Source organism: Chiloscyllium punctatum, chromosome 19 (genome assembly GCF_047496795.1).
Source record: "Chiloscyllium punctatum isolate Juve2018m chromosome 19, sChiPun1.3, whole genome shotgun sequence".
In the NCBI taxonomy this organism is placed as follows: Eukaryota; Metazoa; Chordata; class Chondrichthyes; order Orectolobiformes; family Hemiscylliidae; genus Chiloscyllium; species Chiloscyllium punctatum.
Window position 1 is genome coordinate 83,748,091 of NC_092757.1, and position 25,970 is coordinate 83,774,060.

A 25,970-nucleotide genomic window follows, 5' to 3' on the forward strand; every position below is an offset into this window, starting at 1 on the left:
TTTGGCTTTTCTCGTAAAGTTTATTATGGTTATAGAATTCCGTAGTAAATCAGATTAATCTCAAAGTCTGAACCAGTTACTGGGAACAAGGAATACATACAGGATTCACAGCATGCTAGTAAATAAAGTGGTGACATACATAAACAGATAGCATGACAATCTCAGTGAAATGGAGCCAAAGACAAGGCTGGAAGGAGAGAGTGGACAGTTAGCCTTGCAACACTGAATCACAAAGAGTGAGCAAGAGTTCTCACTCAGCGAAAGACGAATTTAGGAATAATCCATCTCCGTGAGGAACGATTCGTTCATGTAACAAACACAATCTCAAAATATCAAACCTCACCAATTGCTGAAAAATATGGTTTGCCTTTGCTCATTAGAAAGAATTTAACTGTAAGATATGAAAAGGCAGATTTTATAAAATGGTAATTACTTCACATAACTTTCATTCTTAGAGAGAGGGGTTAATAATAAATGTGGTAGGAGAAAATGATTCAAACATATATGCTTTTAGCATATGGACCAATCAATATGCAAATCTTGCCAAGTTTTCCCAATTAAATGGTCTTATATTGTGAAACACTGCAGAAGGTACAAAAAATTCAGTCTCACAGGAATTATATATCCACCTTCTACCATCCCTTCCTCTGTCACCCCCACTGCAAAAGCAAGTCGGATTTGACGAACACTGAATGTCAGTGGGTTTTGGAGGCGGAGTTTTAAACAGAAACGTTGGAGAGAGTCACGTCCCCTTCGACTTGCAGCTCGTTGATCTGCTGGATCGGTTGGTAACGATGGTTGAAATCAAAAGCATGACGACCGTTGACAGTCACCCTGAAGAAAAGTTGCTCGCACAGAATGGTAATCTGACAGAGTAGGAAGGACAGCAATGAATGGTCAGGTTAGCAAACTAGAAAGATTAGGTCCTTCCCATACCCACCTACAGCTTTAGCCCAAAGTGGAACAGAATGAGATCACTGCACAACAACAAAAAAAATCTACCAAGGCAAACTACTGCTTCCCTAAACAGTGGCAAATGCTCAAAGTGGGGGGCATGCTCATTTATAATGCAGGCCGATCACATTTCTATGTCTGAGTGGTAAAAACTGGACTTGGAGCTTTGAACCGCAAAGAGATATCACAGGAATTTCAAGAGTTAAGAGTTGATTATTCTGGATCTGCCAGATATTTAGAGGATTCGATAAGGCAGGTAGAAACTATTTTCACACAGTGGAGACAAGTTCCCAGCTGAAGGACTTGATAAATTAGACATGAAAATTTGACAGCAAACAGCCTCTACAACTGATTAACTCATGACAGGCCAGTTATTAGTTTTAAAACTGTGATTGATGGATTTTTTGCCAAGTGTTTGAAAGGGACAAAGGCAGATGTATGGAGTTAGATCATAGATCAATCACCACCTCTCCAACAAAAGAATCTAATCATCATCCCTTGGCATCCAATGGCATTACCATCACTGAATCCCCCATTATCAACATCCTGGAGGTTACCGCTGACCAAAAACTCAAATTGAGTGGCCACATAAATACTGTAGCTACCAGAGCAAGTCAGAGCCTTGTAGCAAGTGAACTCCTGACTCTCTAAAGCTTGTCCACCATCTACAAGGCACAAGTGGGATGGGATACTCCACACTTGCCTGGATGGGTGCAGCCCCAACAACATTCAAGAAGCTTGACACCATCCAGGACAAAGTAGCCCCTGCATGATTGGCACCATGTTCATAAACATCCATTCCCACCGACACTCAGTAGCAGCAGTGTGTACCATCTACGAGATATACTGCAGAAATTCACCAATGATCCTCAGACAGAACCTTCCAAACCCCACAAACACTATCACCTAAAAGCCTTAGTCTCATTGTTTCAGTGTACATTCCTTTTCTGTTACCGATAATGGAGACGTCAGTTTAAAACCTGGCAATAATACAAGGATGTGCTTGGGCCAACCAGCAGCCAGCAGTGGTTCCTTCACCCTCCGGCTTGAGAAACACAAGGGACCACTGGAGCATTTCATCATGAAGCAACACTACTCTGACAGGGTTCTAGAAATCCACCTCCTTGCAGTTTTTAAATTACCTGTTAAAGAAGGCTACGCACCAAACAAACTGCAAGACCAGATTGATGCAAGAAGACCAGATTGATGCAATCCTTAAAATGGAAGGATTAGAAACTGGCACCAAATCACCGAATGTCTACAGTGTGGAAACAGGCCATTCGGCCCATCAAGTCCACACTGACCCTCTGAAGAGCACCCCATCCAGACACACCCTATCCCTGTAACCCTGCATTTCCCACGGCCAATCCACTGAGCCTGCACATCTCTGGGCACTATGGGTAATTTAGCTTGGCCAATGTACCTAACCTGTACATCTCTGGATTGTGGGAGGAAACTGCAGCATCCAGCAGAAACCCACACGGACACAGGGAGAACATACAAACTTTACACAGACAGTCGCCAGAGGGTGGAATCAAACCTGGGTTCCTGGCGCTGAGAGGCAGCAGTGCTAACCACCAAGCCACTGTGCTGCCAAAATGTACTGGGAAGATCTAGAGAGTGGCCGACATTCCCAGTTTTGACAATAAACTGGGTTGAAAGGATTGATGATTCATTAGTCATCGGCAGCTTTATATGTTGCAGGAAGGAAACCATTGAAGTTTTCCCAATTAGTCTGTCACTTCCAAGCTCTTTCCAGGGTATTGCTTGGAATGGCATAACTGATTGCACCATGGGCTCGTGAGATGCACCTTTCCAATTCCATTGGGTTTTCATAGATAACGCCAGAAAACATGGCACCTTGGCACTTCCTAACCTGCCTGGGTACATGCCGACTTATTGCCAACACTTCGGGATTTTGGAAAAGTTTGTAGAGTACAGAAGGAAACCATTCAGTTCATCGCTGGATCAGCTCTTTCGGAGTACGCACGACCCATTTGCTCTCTTGTTATAGCCTTTTAACTTATTTACCCACTTCTCTGTTGGAGGTTACAATTGAATCTGCTTTGAACACTCCCAATATTTCCTCATATCATCGCTGCCTCCTTCACCTTAAAACTTGTCTCCTCTGATTACCAACTTTCTCACTATTGAAAATGATTTCTTGTCAGTGACTCCATCAAATGAACCTTTCACAAAGTATTTGTTTTAAAATATTCTTAGCACAATAACGGTGATCAGTTTCAGTCAAATGTGAAACAAGAAGATCCAAATTTAAAATACAGATATTAAGATTACAAGCACTCAGGAATTAAACCTACCTTCCCAATTACTTGGCAGCCCAGGTCTCACCAGCTATTCTGGAGAAGCGGCCATTATTTAAGCAGAATAACATTGCCAAAACCTCTGAAAACCAGTTCCAACAAACACCCAACAGCCAAACAAGACAGTGAAGGCTGCATTTGACCAGGTTGACTCTTCAGAGAGGTGACCAGCTGACACCTTGGGGCTGTTGTTCCCCATGTGTTTCAAGGGGATCAAAGCATTGAAAAATATATCGACCTTCAGATGACAAAGGAAAGGTTCCTGGTCTCCTCAGGACCTGAAAACAGAAATCTTCATTCATATTCAACGGAGGCATTTATGAGGGAACTGGATGATTATTTGAATAGAAATGGGGGGAAAAGGTACAGACTGGCACAAGGGAATAGTTAGTAATCAGCGATGGTATAGGCGCCATTTGTAACAGTGTTGATTGTCCATCGCTACTTCCTTTGCGGTGGTGGGTGGTGAGGTGCCTTCTTGAACTGTCGTAGTTCACATGTTGAACACGTCCTGCAGGGATTTGATATTATTGAAGTATTGAGATACTATTGGGTAGTGTTGTAGAACAGAGAGTCCTAGGGGTTCAGGTACATAATTCTTTGAAGTTTGCATACAGACAGGGTGTAAATAAGGCATTTAGCATACTTGCCTTCATTGCTCAGACCACGGAGTATAGGAGGTGGGATGTCATGCTGAGGTTGTATAGGACTCTTCTGCAGTACCATCTCCAGTTCTGGTCACCCTTTTGTAATATTAAGCTGGAGGGGGTTCAGAAATGATTTAGCAGGATGTTAAAGGAGAGGCTGGGACTTTTTCACCGGAGTGCAGGAAATTGAAGGGTGACCTTACAGAGGTTTATAAAATGAGGAGTATAGATAAGGTAAATATCAGGTGTCATTTCCCCTAGGGTGGAGAATTTCAAGACTCAGGAGCATAGTTTTTTTTAAGGTGAGAGGAGAAAGATTTAAAAGTACATGAGAGGCAACTTGTTTTTAAAATACAGAGTGTATCGTTTGTGGAATGAACTTCCTGAAGACGTGGTAGATATGGATATAGTGACATTTAAAAGATATTTTGATAAGGACACCTTGGAGGGAAATGGGCCAAGGTGGGATTAGTTTAATTTAGGACTGTGGTCAACATGGACTTGTTGGACTGAAGAGTGCTGTATGAGTGTCCGACTTGGCCATTTCAGAGGACAATTAGGAGTCAACTATTTTGCTATGGACTGGCTGTCACAACAGGCCAGATACATGACAATAGTGAGTTATCTTTCTTAAAAGGTTACGTGTGAATTGCTTGTGTTTAAAAATGACAACCTGAAAGTCAAACCTGTACCAGGTGGGAGCTCTCCTGGTACTCCAACCACTAACTGGTTCAGGCACCCACCTCAAAGGGCTGTCCGAGAGAAAGCGGATTTTCAGCCAAAGCCCTCTCTTCCGTGCCCCAGGAATTCCGCAGGTAGCTGTTTCGCACAACTACCTTCTCAGTGCGGAATCGCGGACTGATATGGAAAGCAATGTCGGGAGAAGTGCTTGGCTTCAGGTTAATGGAAAAACTGGAAAAGTGGAAGAAAGATAAAAGGTTCAAGAGCAGGCAGTAACAGGGCTTTTCCAATTACCACATAACAAAGAGACTGGACCGCAGCAATGATTTAGAGTTTACAACTGGATCTAGGTTTGTGTTACACCAACTCAACTATGCATCTTTTCTTCCCCGGCTCTCTAACATTACAGGTCCTTATCTAATAATGAAACTTGGCCAACATTTACTAATGTCAGACCAGTCCTGTTCAGAACTCCCTCCAAAAAGATCCACAGTTAATTTATCCACCTAAAGATCCAAAAAGTGTTTTAAAGAAGATAACATGGAAAATTCAGTTGTTGGAAACTTCCTTAACGTACCCACATTGAATTAACAGAGGTTAAATCAGCTTGTAAACTCAATGTCAGAGATCACATACCTGCCACAATTTGGTGCAACAGTCCCCTGAATTGTAATCGATCTCGAGACAAAGAATCCTCCCTGGATCGGGGCCTTGAAAGGAACTTGCTGCAAGAAACCATGTTTTTTGAGAATTAAAAATCAATTATTCATACTGTGAGCACAATTCCTTCCCACTGGGTGACTGAAGCGTAAAGAAGTTTACAAATCCAATGGGCCAAAGTGCTTCTTCAGTACTGTAGGATTCCATGATGGATCCATAGCGGCAGTAAGATGGATCAGACGCAATGCTGCATATTAAACAGTGACCAAGACCATAACCTTAACGGAGCAGGAAGCAAATGCTAAGACCGATGTGAGGAGTTGTTCTTCTATTGTACCCACAGCAGCACAGCACCAGTATAAGAGCTCATGATAGGCGGAGGTGGGTACTGCAGATGCTGGAGATCAGAGCCAAGATTAGAGTGGTGCTGAAAAAGCAGAGCAGGTCATCCTGATGAAGGGCTTTTGCCAGAAACGTCGATTTGTCCTGCTCGTTGGATCTGCCCGACCTGCTGTGCTTTTCCAGTACCACTCTAATCTTGACACTAAAAGCTCATGATGACTACCAAGAGAAATAATCATGCCAGTTATGACAGGATCATTCAAATCCCAACTCACAATAGTGTTCCAGTGTAACCAAAGTGTCTTGATGGGCTACCTGAAATTAAAACATATTGCGACTCCCCCTCTGTGTTGTATTTAAAAAAAGGTTATGACACAGCTCTGGAACAGAGGAAACTCGAAGCCAAACCACTGCACCACAAGAGCCCTCTCCCCCAATGTAAATGTATTTCTCTGGCCCTGATTACCTTACTTGCATTTATTGCTGGCTTGCCTCTAGTGAGAGTTTAAAAGCACATGGAGTCTCAGTGCTCCACCTAGTGGTGTCTGTCTCAAATTCAGCAAATGACGCAGTCCTGTGCTCAAAACGTCATATTATATAGGTCATAGAATCCTTAGTGTGGAAATAGGTCATTTGGCCCAACAAGCCCACACCGACCCTCCAAAGAGTAACCCATCCAGATCCATTCCCCTACCCTATTACTCTACATTTACCCCTGACTAAATGCACCCAGCTGACACATCCCTGAACACACTATGGGGAATTTAGTATGGCCAATTCACCTCACCTGGAATCAATCAAACCTCCCAGTATATTGCCCTCTCTCCTGTAGGGGGAGCCTGCAGCCAACCAGCCAGTTTGGGTCTCTCTGGGAGAGGGAGCAGAGCAAATCCACTTCTCTGGGTCTCTCTGCAGGACTCTGAGTGCTGTGTGTCACTGGAAGGGAAAGCGGGGGGAATCCCTGATGACACTCAGAAACCTCATCTCTGTTCACTACACGGTTGACACAGAGTGAAGGAGCAATAAGCACCTTCACAAGGTGCTAGATCAATCAGTCCTGACTGCTGTCCATTGAGCACAGTTAAACGTAAGGTTCGGATGGACTGGATAGTGAAGCCCCCTGCAGCTGAATAGCCCAGCGCTATCCTGTCCAGATTCACTGGGGAGTACTGACACTTGCATCACAGGTGGAGTCAGCAACTTCCAAAGAACTGGGATTGAAGAGTAGAAGGATTGGAGTGAAAACAAAGGTGAGAAGTACCAGCCTCAGTAGCTCTAGGTCTCAAATAATAATTCCATGACAGATCTGAATCGTACTTCAGCAGGAAACATTCAGTTTACAAAATATTGACCAGATACACAGAGTGTTTGTTCTCAAGGAAATTAAAAAGGGTCTCATAGCATAGTGGTAGTGCACCTACTTTAGGCCTGGAAGTTTGGGTTCAAGCCCCAGCCAGCCCAGATGTGTGCTTGAAAAGGTTAATTTCTTTCTTTCTCAAGAAAAACACCAGGATGGGAAACAGAGAGATTGCCTGCAATTGGACAAGCCTTAATAATCTCTATCAGAGGGGAATAGTGGCAAAGGAGTTCCTGGTGATTATAATCACTGGCAACGGTGATTAGTTTGTACCCCAGCCTGTTCAGCCTCTCCCTATAGCTCAAACCCTCCAACTCTGGCAACATCCTTGTCAATCTTTTCTGCACTCTTTCAAGTTTGACAACATCTTTCCTAAAGCAGGAAGACCAGAATTGCACATAGTATTCCAATAGTGGACTAACCAATGCCCTGTACAGCTGCAACATGACCTCCCAACTCCAAGACTTAATGCAATGACCAATAAAGGCAAGTGTACCAAACGCCATCCTCACTATCCTATCTAACGATGACTCCACTCTCAAGGAGCTTTGAACCTGCACTCCAAGATCTCTTTGTTCAGCAACATTCCCTCGGACTTTGCCATTAAATGTACAGAGGAACCTCAATTATCCAGCATTCAATTAACCGAACTTCAGATCATCCGAAAAAATCACAAGGTCCTGATGCATGGCTAACTGTGTTATCAGGCATCGATTACCCGGCATTCAATTAACCAAATTAAATACTCCCTGCCCGTGCCCTTCAGATAATCAAGGTCCCTCTGTTTATGTCCTGCCCTGATTTGCTTTTTCAAAATGCAACACCTCACATTTATCAAATTCAGTGCTTCAGTGAAAAATGTCCCAGCCTATCCAACCTGTTTTTATCCAAACTGTTCCTGTTTTTTTTTAAAAATTCACTTGTGGGCTGCGGGCATTGTTGCTTGGGTCAGCAATTATCGCTGCTGCATATTTGCCTGTTGAGAAGGTGGTGGTGAACTGCCTTCTTGAACCGCTGAGATGACATGCTGTAGGAATGATGTTAGGGAGGGAGTTCCTAGATTCCAGAGAACATGTTAACACCCGCAGAAAGTAGGGACTACAGTTATAGACTTAAACACAATTCCTTGAAATACTAACAAAACACAACATTACAATCTTTTCTGACTACAGAGTGATAAATGGTTGGTCTGAGACAATTTTATTGAAGTTAAATTTATTAGTTTCCATGTGGATCCCACACTGAATCCAAGAAAAAAAATACTCCATGGGGATCAGGCATTTCACTTAAAGAACAAAAAGAGCTATTCGAAGAGAAACATGGGGCTGAACATTCTTTTTTTTTGGAAAATGCAAGTCATGTCAAGTTTGGGGAAGTGATTCACGCCACAAGGGTTAGCGAATCCTCACCGGATCTCATCAAACACATTTGAACTCCCTCAGTGAGAATTACATCCACGCCCCCCCCACCCCCATTTATCTCTCCACCCTGGAGGCTCCCTGCCTTCATTCCTGATGAAGGGCTTTCGCCCAAAACATCGATTTTCCTGCTCCTCGGATGCTGCCCTGACCTGCTGTGCTTTTCCAGCACCACTCTAATCTAGACTCTGGTTTCCAGCATCTGCGGTCCTCACTTTTTGCCATTCAGTGGATTGGTCTATGTTACAACGAGAAAAGAAACTGGAACTTACCAAATTGGCAAAGGAAGGTGGGGCAAACATGGGAGGAGCCTGGAAATGGAGAGAGAGAGAGAGAGAGAGACAGAGAATGAGAAAAAGAAAGAGAGAGAGCAATCAGCATATCCTGAAAAACGAAGCAATTAAAAATTCCAACATCTCATTAGTGGATTCGCTGGCCAAAGGCTGAAACTTACCGGGTTGGGAAATGCAGGGGGAGCAAACATGGATCCAGCCTGGGAAGTGAGGAGAGGAAAAAGAGAGAGATGAGCACATCCTGAAAAATGAAGAAATTAAAAATTCCAACGTCTCAGTGGATTCACTGGGTAAAGGCTGAAACTTACCGGGCTGGCATAGGCAGGGGGAGCAAACATGGATCCAGCCTGGGAAATGAGGAGACAGTTAATCAGTATTGGCAGAGGCTGGCCCGTGTAATTACAACAACTTATACTTATAAAGCAGGTTTAACATGATAAAACTTCACAGGAGCATTATAAAATGTCATATAGTGAAAACCACGTAAAAATAGATGAGGTCAGATAAGCCAAAGGTTGGCAAAAGAGGTAGATCTTAAACGAGTATCTCAAAGGAGGGAAGCGAGGCCCTGAGGCCGGTAGGTGCAATGAGCAAATTCCAGAAAATGTGATGCCAAGGCAACAGAAGGCATAGTCACCAACCGGGTACAAGAGGCCAGAGTTAGGGAAGTACCAATGTCTCAGACAGTTGTGGGCACAAAGACAGGGAGGGGGCAAGGCCACTGAGAGATTTGTAAACAAGGATGAGAATTTTAAAATCAAGATGTCACTCAACCTGAAGTCACAGAGTTTGGGACATCCAAGAGTTAAGACAGACAGTAGAGTCTTGAACAACCTTAAGTTTAGAGAGGAATGGAGTGTAGGAGAGCAGGCAGGAGGGCGTTGGAATATTCAAGCCCCAAAATAACAAACTTTCCACAGCAAATGGACTAAGGCAGGAGGAGGTTAAACAGCTGGAAGCGGAGGATCTTAGCATTGGCTTCTCAGAAGGTCAAGAGTTCACCTCAGGGTTAAATGAGCTGCTGAGATTGTGAACGGATTGAGTGCTAGGGAAAGGGGTGGAGGGCAGGCCATGGGAAACGGAGTTTGAGTTTCAGCAAAAAAATTCCAAACTTACCGGATTGGCCGGGATAGTGGGGGGAAACATGGAACCAGCCTGCAAGAGAGAGAGAGAGAGAGAGAGACAGACAGACAGACAGAGAGATGTGATCACGTCTCAAGAAACAATTAAAGCATTAAAAACTTTCGATGACCAGTCAGTGGATTCACTGGTCAGAGAACAAATCTTACCGGGTTAGCAAAGGCAGGGGGAGCAAACATGGGAGCAGTCTGGAAAGCGAGGAGAAAGAAAGACAGAGATTAATCCACAAACATCAAGTCATTTTAAATGATAACTTAAATGTGATTTGAGTTATCATTCTCAGCAAACTGCAGACACTGGAAATCAGAAACAAAAAAAAGTTGCTGGAAAAGCTCAGCAGGTCTGGTAGCATCCGGGGAGAGAAATCAGAGTTAACGTTTCAGTGACCCTTCCTCAGAGGAAAGAGAGTCCAGAAAACTTTCACAATGTTGAATGGGTTTGAGTGAACAAACATTGAAATCTTCCTCCCTCTGGCAGAGGGCACTTGGAAGAACTCTTTCCATATTTATCTTTTTTGAATAGTGACTCTGCAGCTCAAACCAGTTGAGGATCTGAAATCTGAATAGAGGCTCAAGTTGTAGTCAGGTGCAACCATTTAATACATGCTCTTACTAACATAGGCAGCAATAAAATGGCTTCTTAATGCAAACAACATGACAAAAGGGCTCCTCGGCTACAAATTGACAATTCTGCTTAAAGCTGCATAAAATGGCTTGTAACCCTGCTAAAAGCTGAACTAACCACAGTCTGTCTCAACAAAGATTAGCAGACAGTGCTTCCTTTACAGCATAGAAATAACTCGACTAGATAAGACATTACTAGCCACCCTAACTAACCATGCAAGTGCAGGTGCAGAGACTAGGTTCGCGAGATAGGAATATTTGGAAAACAAGGTCGGCTCCCAGGAAATATCTATGGGCTAAATTGCTTTCAATAAAGTCATTTCATTAAAATCGATTGGTAATTGTTTGAATGTGCACTCTGGTTATGGCCTGTACTTCTCTCAAAATAAAAGTAGATAAAACATCTTTGTCTTAAGCCATGTGCGTAGTTTCTCCGAGGAACAAGGAAGTGTTTAATCTCTGTGTTACTGCACAACCTGTGCCTGGCTAAGATTGAATAAAGTGTGAAATCTTATAGAACCAGACTAAATTGCTCGTGTTTATTGACCAATCATGGATCAGAGAGACACCCCACCCCAGTCCAGATCTTCACAGTGACTCCCCTGCTCGATTTGGCGCCGTTAATATTAATTGCTGCTGGTTTACTCTGCATCATGTCCATCACTTCAGACATGACCAAGTTGTGTGAACTCAAAGTAACACCACTCCAGGCTGCTAATGCGCCACATATGGAGGAACTTGCCAAAACTCTCTGTTTGGGAATTTATACTGAGGTCACCGAGGTAACGTTCAGACTGTCACTAACAGTTCTTACTGTCTCAAATAGAGATGCCCCATGCTTTACTTACATTGTTGTTTAGGAAGCTGATGGAGACAATCTCGACTTGACCATCGATAAAAATGCTGTCCACTCTGGAGATCGGGATCCGATGCTTGAATTCCAAGAAGTGTTTATCGTTCACCGCCACCTTGACGACAAAACAACATGCTTGAAAATAGCTGGTAACACAAGGGGTTAATGATCCAGAAAGCCTCTGGTAATTTTGTGGGACATCGGTGGGATGGTGACAACTTTTTAAACAGAGCAGCAAGTATTTGATTTCTGGTTGTTTCGGTTTCATTTCTCCTTTCCCTCTCCTCAGACTGTCGGATCTCAGAAACAAGATCTGGATTAGTGGTGCTGGAAGAGCACAGCAGTTCAGGCAGCATCCAAGAAGCTTCGAAATCGACGTTTCGGGCAAAAGCCCTTCATCAGGAATAAAGGCAGTGAGCCTGAAGCGTAGAGAGATAAGCTAAAGGAGGGTGGGGGTGGGGAGAAAGTAGCATAGAGTACAATGGGTGAGTGGGGGAAGGGATGAAGGTGATAGGTCAAGGAGGAGAGGGTGGAGTGGATATGTGGAAAAGAAGATAGGCAGGTAGGACAAGTCAAGGGGACAGTTACTGAGCTGGAAGTTTAGAACTAGGGTGAGGTGGGGGAAGGGGAAATGAGGAAACTGGTGAAGTCCACATTGATGCCCTGGGGTTGAAGTGTTCCGAGGCGGAAGATGAGGCGTTCTTCCTCCAGGCGTCTGGTGGTGAGGGAGCGGCGGTGAAGGAGGCCCAGGACCTCCATGTCCTCGGCAGAGTGAGAGGGGGAGTTGAAATGTTGGGCCACAGGGCGGGTGTCCCGGAGATGTTCCCTAGAGCGCTCTGCTAGGAGGCGCCCAGTCTCCCCAATGTAGAGGAGACCGCATCGGGAGCAATGGATACAATAAATGATATTAGTGGATGTGCAAGTAAAACTTTGATGGATGTGGATCTCAGAAACAGTACAGTGCCCCAAGATGTTCTCTCAGTCATCCGAAACACAAATGAGGAGCAACCACGTTGTCTTTAACCATAAGCTGGCGGGAGATAACGGAGTCCCACCTCTGCCTTCCCCACCTTTAACTACATACAGTGAATGGCAGCCTGTAGCAGCAATCCTGTCCATCCCACCTATAGGAGGCACGGTGGCTAAGTGGTTAGCACTGCTGCCTCACAGCGCCAGGGATTCTGGGTTCAAATCCAGCCTGTGTGGAATTTGCACATTCTCCCCGTGTCTACGTGAGTTTCCTCCCACAGTTCAAAGACATGAAAAGTTAGGTGGATTAGCCATGGGAAATTGCCCACAGTATTCAGGGATGTGCAGGTTAGGTGAATTAGCCATGGGGAAGGCAGGATTGCAAAGATAAAGAGCCTGGGTGGGACGCTGACCAGAGGGTCGGGGTGGAAACGATGGGCCGAATGGCCTGCTTCCACACTGTCGTGATTCTATAATTCTCTATCTCACTCTGAGTATTGTTAATGACAAAGATAGAAGCTAAATCAGCCTGGGACCTCCCCAGTCTCTGTTGGTAAGGTACCCTCAGGGTTGTATAAACCACACAGGAGACCTGTTCCTGTTCAATTGCCTGGGTGTCACAGAAATGCACCAGCAATTTCTGAAGAAGGGCTCATGCCCGAAACGTCGATTCTCCTGCTCCTTAGATGCTGCCTGACCTGCTGCGCTTTTCCAGCAACACATTTTCAGCTCTGATCTCCAGCATCTGCAGTCCTCACTTTCTCCCGGCCACATTCCTAACCAAGTACACAAACCTGCCTTAGGGAACATCAAAAAGACAACAACAGCAGGAACCACAAAATGTGAGATTTACCCCAATTTCACAGGTTGCACCGTTAACCGCCAACATGTTTAGTTTTTATTTTGTCATGGGCCTCAATGCTAAAACATTTAGTGCCCATCCCAATCGTTCTGGAGGCCATTTACTAGGAACAATAAATCTGGATGTAGAAGGTGGCAGATCAGAGTGGTGCTGGAAAAGCACAGCAGGTCAGGCAGCATCCGAGGAGCAGGAAAATCGATGTTTTGGGCAAAAGCCCTTCATCAGGAATGTGGCACATTAGTAATGTCACAGCAATTTATTGAATTTAAATTCAATCACTTAAAATGTAGAATTGGAAGCTCACCTATGTAATGGTGACCATAAAACTACCATCAATTGGTCAGTAATGCCTTTATGGGAGGAAATTTGCTGTCATTAGGTAGCACAGTGGCTCAGTGGTTAGCACTGCTGCCTCACAGAGCCAGGGACCCGGGTTCAATTCCAGCCTCGGGCGACTGTCTGTGTGGAGTTTACGCATTCTCCCAGTGTCTGTGTGGGTTTCCTCAGGGTGCTCCAGTTCCCTCCCACAATCCAAAGATACATAGGTTAAGTGAATTGGCCCTGCTAAATTACCCACAGTGTTCAGGGATCTAGGCGCATTAGTCAGGGAGAAATGTAGAGTAATACGGTAGGGGAATGGGGTTGGGTGGGTGACTCTTCGGAGGGTCGGCATGGACTTGTTGGGCCGAAGGGCATATTTCCACACTCTAGGGATTCTATGATTCTTACTTGGTCTGGCCTACATATGACTCCAGGCCCACAACAATACGGTTGACCCTTAACTGTCCTTTGAAATGGCCCAACAAGCCACTGATTTCAAGGTGAATTGGAAATGGGATTAGTAACAAGTGCCAACCTTACCAATGATGCCCCTGTCACATGAAAGAAATGGTTAAAAAAAAGAATAAAAACCTATTTTAGACAGGAGTCCACCTTAAAGAGCTGTGTCATACACGGTTTAATTCTCAAATTCCTCATTGTACAACAGTTGGGCAATTTCTGACTCTGAGGTCACATTGAATGAATACACATTCTTATTGTCATATGCCCTGGTCCTCCTTTCTGCAGGAAGTGAGAGCTGGAAATACCCGGATGTTGTGAGTCAGTACCCCATGAGCTGTGAAAACACAGCTGGTGATGTTGTAGCCACAAACTGAAGAGGTCCTTTGGGTGTTCTGGGTGTGAACACAGACAGCCTGGGCAAGAAGCACTGAACCCTTCATTCTTGGTTCACAGCTCACAGTTCACTGCTGACTTGTTCAGAAAACATTTCATCAGTGACTGACCTGATAACCCCTAATTTACAAAGTACATACCAGAGTATCAACAGCAGCAAATCCTGTTCCTATTCCCTATGCCTTCCCTACAGCTGGTCTAACAGCCCACTCCCTCATCTCTACTTTACACCCACACTAACTCACTGACTGGAGGTTAGAAAATGGGAGCAGGCTAATGACCTGTCTATCTCTCATGTACGGGGCAGGGAGATGGGAATGCCATTCGCTGAAAGTTTCTCCAAATCCACAGCATCCAGACTTGGAAATCTATTACCATTCCTTCGTTTTGAGTGTGTTAGTCTTGGAAGCAGCCCCCCTAACAGCACAGCACCTAACGCTGACAGACATCAGCTGTTCAAGATGGTGGCCCAGGGAATTAGGGATAAGGCAAGAAATGATGGTCTAGTCAGTAACACTCCGAGTTCAGGCCTCGAGGGTGGCTCATTTCAGTCACCCTCACAGTTTGAAGAAGTCGGAGGATTTAAAGCTTACTCACAGTTGTTCACGCGGTCAGATCTCCATGGCAACCAGCATTGCCTCAGAGCTTGCAACCCATGACTTTAGTTTATCGTCCCAGTGGTACGGATTTCCACTGGCCTGTGTGTGAGAAAAAGTGCTCCCTTGGGATGCTCTTCTCAAACATGGCTCAGAATCGACCAGCTGGAGAAGGACATGGGAGTTCATTGTTGAATCAATTCAGGGAGAACACAACTTTCAAAAGGCTGGAGGGCGCTGGAACAGTCAGAACCAGGACAGTTTTCTTTAAAAAAAAGGAAAAGCATCAAAAGGTCTGAAGCTGAAATGGGTAAATGGAACAGAGGAACAGACTGAGGCCGAATCCAGGAGCTACCTGATGAAGGAGCACTGCTCCGAAAGCTAGTGCTTCCAAATAAACCTGTTGGACTATAAGCTGGTGTTGTGTGATTTTTTTTATCTGAATGGTGGGAGACCAGATGTTCCTACTCTAGCACCAGTGCCTCTAGACTGCAGGCTTCTCTCCTGATTGACAGCAGTAACTCAACAACAGAACTGTCCCTTCCTTCTTTGCTCTCTTGTTGAGGAATATGAAGAGGCAGCCTCAGTGAAGGAAATGGGAGAAGGGCAGTAAGCCTCAATCGTTACAGCATTCCACATGGTTCACAGAACAATTAGGGATAGGCTATAAAAATGTTGGCCTTTCCAGTGATGTCTATAGTAACCCAACTCTAGCTTCCTCAAGGCAGGCCTCCCAAAAAAGTGGATCGCTCCCGAGTTGTAACAAGGGCATAGGAGAGGTGATGATATAATAGTCATATCATTGGATTAGTAACAGAGGTAGTTTGAGAACACCAGTTAAAGACCCATCACTGCAGCTGGTGGATTGCAAATTCAACAAATACAGAGGCTAGTCTGTGCTCAGTCAGCTCAACCAACTGTCATAAAAACCCATCTGGTTCACTAATGCCCCCAAAGGAAGGATATGTAGGTCAGACCTGGTATCATAGAATCCCTACAGTGTGAAACAGGCCATTTGGTCCAATAAGTCCACACCAACTCTCCAAAGAGCATCCCAACCAGAACCACTTCCCCACCCTATTACTCTACATTTCTAGGTGCAGGTTTGCTCGCTGAGCTGGAAAGTTCATTTTTAGATGTTTCATCATCATACTAGGTAACATCATCAGTGAGCCTCTGGATGATATGCTGGCGGTGTAGCCCGCTTTCTATTTATACATTTGGGGTTCCTTGGGCTGATGTCATTTCCTGTAGTGACACCATTTCCTATGGTGACATCATTTCCTGTTCTTTTTCTCAGGGAGTGGTAAATGGGATCCAAGTCAATTTGTTTGTTTATAGAGTTCCAGTTGGAATGGCACACTTCTAGGAATTCTTGTGCATGTCTCTGTTTGGCTTGTCCTAGGATGGACTAAGATAAACACTACATTGGACAAACAAGCAAAAACCTAGCCACCAGGATACATGAACATCAACTAGCCACAAAAAGAAATGACCCACTCTCACTAGTATCCTTACATACGGAAGAGGAAGGACACCACTTGGACTGGGACAACACATCCATCCTGGGACACGCACGAGAATTCCTAGAAGCATGGCATTCCAACTGAAACTCTATCAACAAACTTATTGACTTGGATCCCATTTACCACCCCCAAGAAAAAGAATAGGAAATGACATCACCACAGGAAATGACATCACCAACCAAGGAAACCCAAACACATAAATAGAGTGTGGGCCATGCCAGCAGTGCTTCATCTGGAGGCTCACTGATGATGTTACCTAGTATGGTGACGAAATGTCTAAAAATTAACCTTCCAGCTCAGCAAGCAAACCTACATCCAGAATCTCAAACCGACCTACAAATCTTCTCAAAACTCGCTAACTCTACATTTCCCCTGACTAACCCACCTAACCTACATATCCCTGAACACTACAAACAAATTGGCATGGCCACTCCACCCTAACCTGCACATCTTTGGACTGTGGGAGGAAACCAGAGCACCCGAAGGAAACCCACACAGACACAGGGAGAGTGTGCAAACTCCATGCAGACAGTCACCCAAGGCCGGAATTGAACCGGGGTCCCCGGTGCTGTGAGATTGCAGTGCTAACCACCGAACCACCCTGCTACCCCATGACACATGTAACTTCAGACACATAGCAAGTGGTTGAGTTTTAAGCGTTCTCTGAAATAACCTAGAAACCACTTCTGCTCAAGAGACAATGAGCGATGAGCTGTAAATGTTGGCATATCCATGTCCCACGAAAATATTAAAAATAGTTAAAGGGTTTTTTTTAAAGAAAGCTGTAACATTGCATAAATTACCTTGTAACAATCGGCCTGAACAAGAATGAGAATTTGGAAAGATTCTCCCCTCTGGATTGGCATTTCCTGCTTCCTCTCCTCAGAGCTCCAGCACTGCTCCTTGTAAGTGTTGCAGACCACGTAGCCCGGATTCTCAAACCGTGGGTTGAAATGAAAGGCAACATCACAGTGATATGGTACTGAGCCACACTGAAGATTCACATGAAATCTGAGGGGACACAGAACCACAAAACGTCTCAACGCCCAACTCTCAGTGAGGAAGAACCACATTCTCCCAGCAACTGGGATACATGGGTCAGCCACTGAAACACAGACACGGTTTTCAAGAGCTGTGTACAATGATACACATTCAACCAGGTTCAAACAAGAGTGATCCATCTGGCTCAGTGAATGTGGCCATCACTGGAGTCACAGGGAACCAGACTGATATACAAGTTGAAATGAGGCCATTCCTAAAACATTTGTACTTCCCATTGACCTACAAATAGGAAAATGAGGCACACAGAAGCAAGCAGAGAAAAACAGTCTATACGTTCAATCTAATTCAATCCAAGCAGGAAGCCTACAGCTCCCATTGGCTGTTGGATTTAAAATTAATCCAATATTATGGCTGACTTCCAAGAACAGGGCCCCACCCAAACCTATCAGTTTCCTGATGGTTCCCATCATCCACTGGAGCAACTTCAACCAATGTCAAGAGTGCTCTTGCGGTGTGGTGGTACTGTCCATACTCCTGAGCCAGCAGGCCTAGGTTCAAGGCCCACCTCCTCCAGAGGAATGTCACAACATCTGTGAAGAGGTCGATGTAAATGTATCTTCAATGGCAGGTGACCGCTGCAATACTCAGGACCTCAACACTGGAAGCATTTAGACTTACATGCAAAGCTTTTCTAGGCTGGATAGTGAACACAATTGAGCACACGATTATAAGAGACATTCTCTAAGGAGTACCTGTTACTCTGAGGAAGAACTCGTCCTTTGATCATAATCATCTTCCCATCCTGCAAGCCCCCAGGAATGGGCCCAATGTAAGGGATTGACTGAAAGACAAAACAGAATAACCATCAGGTAGAACAGTGATAAGACGAGAGGCATTTCATTAAAGCCTTGGGAATCCTTCAGCACAAAAGACACAGAATCCAATCCAGATGGAATTTAGAACAAGTTTTATCAGAACAGAGCATTTTGAGAAGAGGAGAATCATTTACCCCTTCCCCAAGACATCTCAAGAAGCAAACTACACAGATCCGAGAGGATTCAACAGGGTGGATGCTGAGAACCAGTTCTGTCTGGTTATAGTCTCGGACATGGGGTGTACAGTTTTATAATACAAGGTTGGCCATTTAGGGTTGAGAGGAGAAGAGATTTATTCATTTAGAGAGTAGGTGAAGCTTTGGAGTTCTTTATCCCCCCCAGAGTTGTCAATTCTCAGTTGTCAGGGATTGTTAGGCCAGAGAACCATGCATTTTGGCCACTTCAAATGATCGGGGGATGTGGGTATGAGACAGCCAAGTGAAGCAGAGGAAGATCAGCCCCTGATTGAATGGTACAGCAGATCAAGACTCTGTTATGGCCTATTGTTGCTGTGACCTTACCAGAGGCCAGTGCCCAGGTTTACCCCGTGGGAAGTGAGCTGCTGCAGTTTGTCGCAGCACTGCCAAGGGTTGGGGGAAAGAGGGTGGAAGGCAAAATGCTTGCACTCCTGCTCCCGCTCCCAGTCATAAAAAGGAAAACTTCCAGCTCTCTCTCGAACTGAATCATCAGTCAATGTTCACTGGGCTCCAGCAAAAGAGACTGGCTGCAGGAATGAGGTATTGGCTGCAGAGGGAGCTGTACTGAATCTTGGGATGAACAAGCGATGTAAGCATGGGGTGGATCTCGGCAGCAGCAAAAACAGATAGAGTACACAACAATCCATATTGCCTTTTAATAAGGAATCGAGCTGCAACTGAACATTTAACAGACTTACCTTTGGCATAGAGCATAGAACAGCACACCACAGGAACAGGCCTTCAGCCCATCATGGCGGAAGTGGGTACTGGAGATTGGAATCGAAATTAGAGTATGCTGGAAAAGCACAGCAGGTCAGGCAGCATCTCAGGAGCAGGGAAATTGACATTTCGGGCAAAAGCCCATCCTAATGAAGGGCTTTTTCCCGAAACATTGATTTTCCTGCTCCTCGGATGCTGCCTGACCTGCTGTGGTTTTCCAGCACCACTCTGATCTTAACTTCAGCCCACCATGTTTGTAACAACTGTGATGCTATTCTAAACTAATTCCATCTGCCTGTACATGGTTCATGTGTCACAGAATCATACAGCACGGAAACAGAGCCTTCAGACCAACTCATCCGTACCGACCAGACATCCCAATCTGACCTAGTCCCATTTGCCAGCATTTGGCTGATATCCCACTAAAGCCTTCCTATTCACGTACTGTCTAAATGCCTCCTCACTATTGCTATTGTAGCTGCATCTACCATCTCCACTGGCAGCACGTTCCAGGGATCTACATCCTCTATAAAACAAGAAAAAAAACTTGCCTCACATATTTCCTTTAAACTTTCCCCCACTCACCTTAAACATATGCCCCCTAGTATTTGACATCTGTGGGAAAGAGACTGTGACTATCCATTCTATCCTGCCTCTTAATTTTATATATTTCTATCAGATTGCCCCTCAGACTCTGAAGCTCTAACAAAAACTATCCAAATTTATCCAACCTCTCCTCATAGCTAATACACTCCAGTCCAGGCAACATGCTGGGTGGACTTCTTCTGCAACCTCTCCAAAGCTTCCACATCCTTCCTAGAGTACAGTGACCAGAACTGCACTTAATACTCCAAATACGGCCTGACCAAGGTCTGATACAGCTACAACAAGATAGGAGAGAATCAATTCATGATGATATTTTGTAAGTTCTGATGAAGCTTTCAGTTCATTGTGTGTCCAGGGAAAGATGGGAGGTAGTGTTCAGAAACCCAGAGTTAGTTGTGATCACTCGCAATGTTTCCCCTCTCAGTGGGTCACATTATAAGTTTGATACCAGTTCCCATCAGTCAACAGCTCATGTTAATGGAGCATGACTTTTTTAGCTAGTCCTCTGTGGAATATTCCATAGGAGGACTTATACACTTAATGGTAAGATCCTAGGGAGTGTTGTTGAAAAAAAGAGACTTTGGAGTGTAGGTTCATAGCTCCTTGAAAGTAGAGTTGCAAGTAGATAGAATAGTGAAGAAAGTGTTGTCGGAATGATGTTGTGAAACCTGAAAGGGTTCAGAAAAGATTTTCAAAGATGCTGCCAGGGTTGGAGGATTTGAGCTATTGGTAGAGGCTGAATAGACTGAGGCTGTGTTCCCTGAAACGTTGGAGCTTATAGAGGTTTATAAAATCATGAGGAATATGGATAGATAAATAGATGGATAACTAAATTTTCCCTGCAATGGGGAGTCCAGAACTAGAGGGCAAAGGTTTAGGGTGAGAGGGGAATGATATAAAAGAGACCTAAGGGGCAACTGTTTCACACAGAGAGCGGTACGTGTATGGAATGAGCTGCCAGAGGACGTGGTGGAGACTAGTACAATTACAGCATTTAAAAGGCTTCTGGATGGGAATAGGAATAGGAAGGATTTGGAGGGATATGGGCCGGGTGCTGGCAGGATGGGCTAGATTGGGTTGGGATGTCTGGTCAGCATGGACGAGTTGGACCGAAGGGTCTGTTTCTGTGCTGTACATCTCTATGACTCTAAGTACATCAACTGCTTATCAATTTGGTAAAATATTGTCTTTCACTTGCACAGACTGGTCTTCCAGAACAAGGAGCTAACCCTGACCAAGTGTTAGAATCTGGCACATTACAGAGGAACCTTGATTATCTGAAGGACTTGGGCGGGGACTATTTCGTTTGGATAATTGAATGCTGGATAACACAGTTTAGCCAAGCATAGGGACCTTGTGATCTTGTTGGATAATCTGAAATTCTGATAACCAAATGCCGTTTCATCGCGGTTCCTCTGTATAGGGTGCAAAGCTAAAGCTGAAAAATGCATTTAAAACCAGAGGCAGCCACAACAAAGCATCCATGGAGCAGAGTACCATCCAAGGCTTCCTGTCATATAGTACATTAGGGGGCTGATACCATCCTTTTGGCTGGATGCACCAAACAGTACTTGACATAAAACGCAAACCACGTGATGGAAATATTGCCTGTAATTTTAAATGCAGCAAATGAAATGTGTCAAATCAAAACTCTTCAGTACTTGGCAAATTTAATTTTTTTTTATTCTTAGCGCACACGCGCGCACACACACACACAAACTGACTGGAAGTCACAAAGTTTTCTTTATAAAAATGGAGAATCAAGATCTTAGGATTCTAGAGCAAGACAAGTGAAAGTGCAGAAGGGAAGCTTCAAGAGACCTTTCTTTAATCATAGAATGTGAACATCCCATTTATTGTCCTCTACCGTGTACCCTCGAGAAAATGGTGGTGAGCTATGTTCTGGAACCGCACAAGGAAGTGAACATTCTTCACTCGGTTGTCTCAGCCCCAGGACCTCTCTCTGCAGGAGCTCCTCAGAGGGGTACATACCATCGACAAGATGCAAATTCCTTCAACAGCACTTCCAAAGCCACAGTAGCCGCCACGCAGAAGGACAAGGGCAGTAGATACATGGGAACACCTTCACCAAGTTCATCTACAACTCACTCACCATCCTGACTCGGAAATATATCACTGTCCCTAGGTCAAAATCCAAGGACTCCTTCCTTAGTGGCATTGTGGGTCTACCTACATCAAACGGAAGGATTCAGGAAGGCAGCTCTCCACCACATTCACAAAGGCAATTAACTACTAACACTTCTGTAATAATTGCTAATACCCCAACAGCTGAAAAAGCACTGGGGTACTTGTGAAGTGTGGTTATTGTTGCAGTGCAGAAACAAAATTCAAGCAGAAGTCCCACAAACAACTATTTGATTATCACCAGAACTGTTCAATTATTACGGGTTAAGATGTAAATACTGGTCAGGACAGTGGGCAGAACTCCCCCTAGTCCTCCACCCCTCCACCTTCAAAATATTACCATGGGATCTCTCACTGCCACCCAAAAGGACACACTGGTACTGGTTTAATATCCCATTTGAAGGGCACCACCTCCAACAGCACAGCAACTGTTTCAATAATACCCAGGGGCATTTGAAGGCCCTAGTGGTGCAATGGTAGTATCCCTACTATTGATCCAGGAGGCCTGGCTTCAAGTCACATTGCTCCAGAGGTATGAATTAACAGCTTCGAAAAGACTGATTAGGAAATATCTATAGAGTGGCATCTTTTCCCCAGAGTTAAAATGTCTTATACTACGGGGCACGCATTTAAGGGGGAAAAGTTCAAAGGAGATGTGAGGGGGCGATAGAGAGTGATAGGAGTCTGGAACGGGTTGCCAGAGGTGGTGTTGGAAGCAAAGTTTAAGGGACTTCTGGATAAGCATATGAATGCACAAGGAACGAAGAGATATGAATCAAGGGCAGGCAGAAGGCCATTAATTTGACATCATGTTCAGTACAGCATCATGGGCCGAAGGGCCTTTTCCTCTGCTGTACTGTTCTACGGTCTTTCAGCCTAAATGTGGTGCAAGCCTCTGAACTGTAACTTCAACTTATAGCACTGTATCATGGCCAACACTCAATGTTAATGGTACAACAAAAGAGAAATTATTAGTCACACTTCCTAATCTCAATAGGGACCAGCAAACCCCTTACACCCACAAACAAGATAAATGTAGCCTGTAAGTAAAAGATAGATTTTAAACTGTAAATATTTTTTTAAATACATTTAAGACTTACTGCCAGCAATTTTAATGTGGACAATAAAATTAACTTAAAAATACTTGATAATGATAAATTTGATTTATAAAATGGCGTAGGACTCTTTGAATAAGAAAACATTTCTTCAAAGAAAAGCAGACAATACGACAGTTAAGGTAAACAGCTGATGTTTAAAATGTGAAACAGAAGCAAAAATTGCCTCTGTAGAGAGAAAGCAGAGTTAACATTTCTGGTCCAGTGACCCTTCTTCTGAGCTCAACCAGACTTTTTGTCTAACGTTTAAACTGTGATTCTCTTCCTGGTTGAACTATCCTCAACAATAGAATGGTTCCCTTCAGCCCATGAATAAAAGGTTGGTCATGACACAGTGGTGATATCATTGGATTAATCATATACAGGGCCCGGGAATGGAAGGTTTGAGTTATAGGGATAGGCTGGGACTCTTTTCACTGGCACAGGAGGATGAGGGGTGAACTTAGAGAATTACAAAATCATGAGGAGTATAGACAAGGAGAATGGCAGCTCTCTTTTCCTAGGGTAGGGAGTTCAAGACCAGGCAGCATATTTTTTTAAGGTGAGAGGAGGAAGATTTTAAAAAGACACAAAAAACAATTTTTTTTTAAAACTCAGAGTGGTTTGTGTTGGAATGAACCTCCAGAGGAAGTGGTGGATGTGGGTTCAGTTATGACATTTAAAAGACATTTGGATAAGTTCATGAATAGGGAAGGTTTGGAGGGATATGGGCCAAACGCAGGCAGGTGGGACTAGTTTAGTTTGGGAACATGGTCAGCATGAACTGGTTGGACCAAAGGGTCTGTTTGTGTGCTGTATGACTCTCTGACTCTGTAGCCAGGCTGGAGCTACAGGTTTTGATGAAATTTAAATTCAATTTAACAAATCTGAAACTGAAAACTAGTTGCAGTATTGACGTGCAGGAAACTATTGATGATTGTGATGCAATCCCATCTGGGAAGGAGACCTGTTTCCCTTACCCATGTGACTGCCAAACATCAGCAATGCCGTTAATTCTTAACCACCCTCTGAAATAGCTGAGCAAGCCATTACATTCAATGAGAATTAGGGAGGGGGAAGCAAATGCTGGGCCTACCAGTGACACCCCCATCCTATGAAAGAATAGGTTTGAGAAACATAGAAAATAGGAGCATTGTAGGCTGTTCAGCCCAACCAGCTCACTGTGATCCTAGCTGATCCTGTAAACCACCATTATTCTCCCACTCTCTCCCCACACCCATTAACACCTTTAGAGTTGAGAAATTGATTTCTTTCTTGAATATATTTAGTGAATTGTCCATTATTACAACAGGGATTATATTTCAAAAAGATTACACAGATAAGGCGTAGGGGTAGGGGAGTCCAAAACTAGAGGGTATAGGTTTAGGGTGAGATGAGAAAGATTTAAAAAGGGACCCAAGGGGCAACTTTTTCCACACAAAGGGTGGTGTGTGTACAGGATGAGCTGCCAGAGGAAGTGGAGGAGACAAAAAAGCTGCAGATGCTGGAATCCAAAGTAGACAAGCAGGAGGCTGGAAGAACAGAGAAAGGCAGGCATCCGGAGATGGAGAAGTCAACATTTTGGGTCGATACCCTTCATCAGGAAGTGTGGAGGCTGGTACAATTGTGACATTTAAAAGGCATCTCACTGGGCACATGAATAGGAAGGGCTTTGAGAGATATCGGCCACATACTGCCAAATGGGACTTGTTCAGTTCCGAAAAACCTGGTCAGTTTGGACAGGTTGGTCTGTTTCACTGCTGTGTGACTATGATCACGATGTGGATGTGCCAGTGTTGGACTGGGGTGGACAAAGTTAAAAAAGTACACAACACCAGGTCATAGTCCAACAGGTTTATGTGGCAATACAAGCTTTTGTCAGGTAGCTAGTACCTCCAAATAAACCTGTTGGACTGTAGCCTGGCGTTGTGTGATTTTTTTACCTCTAACCATGAACAAACCTTCCAGAAGGATATTGCATTTTGACCAGAACACTGCGTAAAGCATCAGTTTGTTGGGGTTCATCTTAAATGGGAGACAGTCCCCAGTTGTCCAACACGGATTGGAGATAGTGTCATTATGAAGGACATGAACCCCACCCTCTTCGCCCCTTTTTCAAGTAAATCTTTACTCAGTCAAAAGCCCTCACTGGCACCAGTTGGTCTCCTGGAGTCGAAAGGGGACAGGAATGGAAAAGTTCCTCAAGTACAGGAGCGAGGGAGAGAAGAAAAACTAACGGTTTGTTTGCGCAGCCTTGGCTGCGTGTTGCAGCCGGCCCCACCCTGAACACTTACCGGGTTATAGACGGGCTGTGACGGTACGAAACTCATCTTTAACCCGGAGTCTGATCCAAATCCACTTCCAAACTGCAGGCTCCGAAACCAGCGAGTACACTGTCGTAACTTCCTTTAGGGGAGGGCCGTTAGACCAACAGCTACAGTGACTAGTTTTTTTTAGATCAGAGCTTTATTGCCATTGAATTTCCCATCTGTTTTAGTGGGGAAAACCCTGATGTGTTCATTGCCCAAGGCTGTCTCAGTTTCCTAACAGTTTCCCCCCACCCCCCAAACCAGACCTGGATACATTGTCTCAAATACCAATATTCCTGGCAGATTTCCCTTTTGAAGTGAGGCTTCACCGAGGGGTGTAGCTTTTCCGAGAGACAGAAACCTCTTCCCCCTCACTTCCTGAAATGCTGCTAGAAGTGGTCTTTGATTTTTTTTTAAGGTTGGGAAGGATAGGGTCTTCATGGGATGGATGGTGGGGGTTAGAGAAATATGGAAGAATTAGACCAGCTATCCCCTTATTGAATTGGGGGTGGGGGGGGAGCAGGCTGAAAGGGCAGAGTGGCCTGATCCTGCCGGTGATTGATACAGTCATAGAGATGTACAACATGGAAACAGACCCTTC

The 25,970-nt window shown here is 44.4% G+C and overlaps 1 protein-coding gene across 2 annotated transcripts; it reads right to left on the reverse strand.

Moving 5' to 3' along the window:
• LOC140491548 (galectin-4-like) lies at positions 1 to 25,595 on the reverse strand. Of its 2 annotated transcripts, XM_072589882.1 has the most exons (12): positions 25,355 to 25,588; positions 18,176 to 18,264; positions 17,225 to 17,432; positions 11,288 to 11,407; positions 9,966 to 10,004; positions 9,793 to 9,831; positions 8,985 to 9,023; positions 8,838 to 8,876; positions 8,656 to 8,694; positions 5,243 to 5,331; positions 4,669 to 4,837; positions 1 to 866 (listed from the first exon to the last, which is right to left on the reverse strand). In XM_072589882.1, exons 1-12 carry the CDS (start codon positions 25,388 to 25,390, stop codon positions 720 to 722), a joined length of 1,053 nt encoding a protein of 350 aa, XP_072445983.1. In that variant the 5' UTR covers positions 25,391 to 25,588; the 3' UTR covers positions 1 to 719. The 2 variants fall into 2 exon arrangements, with proteins under 2 accessions (XP_072445983.1, XP_072445984.1); XM_072589883.1 differs by lacking the exon at positions 9,793 to 9,831 and having other exon boundaries at positions 25,355 to 25,595.
• Positions 25,596 to 25,970: the final 375 nt, after the last annotated feature.